At 53.0% G+C, this 2693-nt stretch overlaps 1 protein-coding gene across 1 annotated transcript; it reads left to right on the top strand.

Annotated features, from left to right (window-relative positions):
- The first annotated feature begins 706 nt into the window (after positions 1–706).
- Positions 707–2366, top strand: LOC136058887 (uncharacterized). Its single transcript, XM_065752671.1, is given in 3 exon segments — positions 707–1339; positions 1715–2070; positions 2072–2366. Coding segments are annotated over 3 exon segments (1284 nt in total).
- The last annotated feature ends 327 nt before the right edge of the window (positions 2367–2693 follow it).

Below are 2693 nucleotides of genomic sequence, written 5' to 3'. Positions count from 1 at the left end.
CCAACAGCTCTGCATCCCTCCTGTGTTTTCGAACAGGGCTCAAGACAGATCTAAGCTGCCATCAGCTAGAACTCTCTGATACCTTTCTTGGAGATGCTTTACAGCCTCCTGTCTTCCCGCACCTACATAGAGCCAGGGATGCTCCACAGGCATGAATTGTGCTCTCGGTGAACTTTATACAGTTGCTGATCACACAACTCCTGTTTATGCCATCAGCAAAGTGTGTTTGTGTCTTTGCTCTAGTCAGACCTACAGAGCAGCCTCTGCAGCACTGCTGACATTGCAGATCATCACCTGGGCAGATGGCTACTCCCTTGCCCCAGCTCTGCAATGGAAATTGTGGAGCATTTGCAAGAGGTGGGCACACACAGGGAAGAGATGGCCATTGTCTTGTGTTCTCAGTGCTTGGGCAAGTGGTTTCCAGCCCATGTGGAGAACCAGAGGGACACCCAGGAGGCCAGCAGGGAGCTACGTGGGGGACTGCACAGGGAAGTGGAAGCAAAGCCTAGGCGAGGGGTGATCTCCTTGCAATGCAGCTTTATTTGCCTCTCACCTCAAGTTCAAGCAGCCATGGCTCTGGGCAGGAGCAACACGTGCCGCTCAGTGACATCATCTCGGGCGACTCCATCCAACCCAGCCTACGGTGGCACACACTCATGTCACAGTGACGAGTGACAACACAAGGGCGTTGTGGTGATGCCTGAGCATGTTCCTGCGGAACCCAGGTGCATTTCCCTTGGCAGCAGGCAGGGTTGCAGACTGTCTTGCTGCACCAGTGTCTATACTCTCGATTTTTGGTCCAAACCAGAGAGAAGAAATTGAGATGGAGGCACCATCAGCAGAAACAGCTTCTCATTCTGATGTGGAGGTGCTGCTTGAGACCACAGCTTCTGCTTCTAGTGGTCTGCCAGGACAGGACCCAGCAGCTGCTGTCAACGCTGCTGGAATAGCAGTGATGGAAGAACAGGACTCAGAAATGGTTCCGGTTGAGGAAGACACCAAAGATTTATGTCTGAGTTCCTCTGAGGAGAGTGCTGACCAAGCCAGTGTCTTCACATTGCTCAGCTTCCCGCAAAAACTCTGGGTGCTGGCGGAAAGTGGGGATGTGAAGAGCGTTTGGTGGGATCTGGGAGGAAACTGCCTGGTGATCGAAGAACTGTTTCTGGTGGAAGTCCTGATCAAGGAAGGATCTGTGAGAGTGTTTGGCTATACGAGCATGAAGAACTTAGTTCGGCAGCTGAACCACTATGGATTCACCAAAGTTCCACGGAATGTGGGAAGATCTCCTTCCTTTCCTGAGTTTCTGCCCAAGAAAGAAGTGCTTGCTAGCAATAGGAAAGTAAGTACATCAGTTGTTCTCCACGTGAACTGACTCTCACAGTACATTCACAAAGTACCTTGAAGTAGTCAGGCAAAGCTGTAGGATTCAAGGGAACGGTAGGTGAGGCTTAACCCGGCATTTGGCTCAGCTCCACGCAGTCATTTCCACCTCTTCCCCGTGTGATGGGGGAGAGAACACTGCTTTTCTCCCGGCAGCAAACCCTAGCATCATACCAGGCACTCTGAGGAATACAGTTCTGCCCCAGCTGAAACTAAGACACTGATAAGCCAAGTTCATAGCCACATTTGTCCTTAGCCATGAGAAGCACTAGTTCCTATCTTGCTGTCCTGCAGCCCTGCACTGACAGCAGTAACTCTTCTTTTCCTTTTCCAGTTACTCCTGTACTCCAGCCCCTATTTCAGGAGAGATTTCCCATACCTGCTGCAACACTGCAAGCAAAGAGCAGCCTGGAAGAGAAGAGCCATGGATGCCACTGCCCCTGCCCGTGGCCTGCAGGAGGCTCGGAATGAGAGCGCCCAGAGGAGCAGCCCGGGTGCCCATCCCACGCAGGACGCAGCTCCCGGGCCAGAGAGGAGCGTGCAGGCAGCAGAGCCAGCAGGCATTCAGGCAGCGGCACTCGTGGGGCCCCTGCCAGCCGAGCAGCCCAAGGAAGACAGCCCCCGAGCGCAGAAAGGCACTGCTCACACCTTGCCAGGCCCTGCTGCAGCACCAGTGCCGGAACAGTGCCGGGTGCCGGGCTCTGCCCTTCTCCTGCCAGATGCTGGGTGCCACTCATGCTCCCACAGCGCACGGCGCTCAGCCCTTTGTGACGCCCGCTTTGACACCTGGCCTCTCTCAGCAGGAGCTCCCTCAGGCCCCAGAAATGGTCCAGCTGCAGGCACCCTGGGACGCCCTGTCTTTCCTTTGCGCATCTTTTGCAATAGCCATGATGTCACTGGACTGGCAGCCCTGGGCAGCCCTGCACTGCCCAACGTGCACCTGCTGCCAGCACTGGGAAGATGCAGGCCCTGGGACAGCCCTGTAGTGCGCGACCCACTGCAGGCAGTGTTGCAGCAACCCCTTCTTACTCGTTCCCAATTTGTAGTTGATAGATGTAGCTTTCTGGAAATAGAATGTTTCCTTAAGTCACCTTCTCATTTCTCATGCTCCTTTATTTATTTATCTACTTAGACATTTAGTTCTTCTAAAAATAAAGTTTCAATAATAACCCTTTTCATTTCTGATGTCCATTTGTGAAGCCATTCGTTCCTTTCAAGGTAAAATCTCAGGCTGAGTTCCTATTTGGTTTCCCAGCCAGAAGTAGAAGCAGTGCTTCTATCAGTGATGGAATCCTATTCTCTAGGACTTATGC

This window comes from Cyrtonyx montezumae, unplaced genomic scaffold (assembly GCF_038088225.1).
Source record: "Cyrtonyx montezumae isolate F1298 unplaced genomic scaffold, pur_monq_1.0 scaffold_8, whole genome shotgun sequence".
In the NCBI taxonomy this organism is placed as follows: domain Eukaryota; kingdom Metazoa; phylum Chordata; class Aves; order Galliformes; family Odontophoridae; genus Cyrtonyx; species Cyrtonyx montezumae.
Note: the sequence above shows the minus strand (reverse complement) of the source record. Positions and strands in the feature narration are given on the sequence as shown.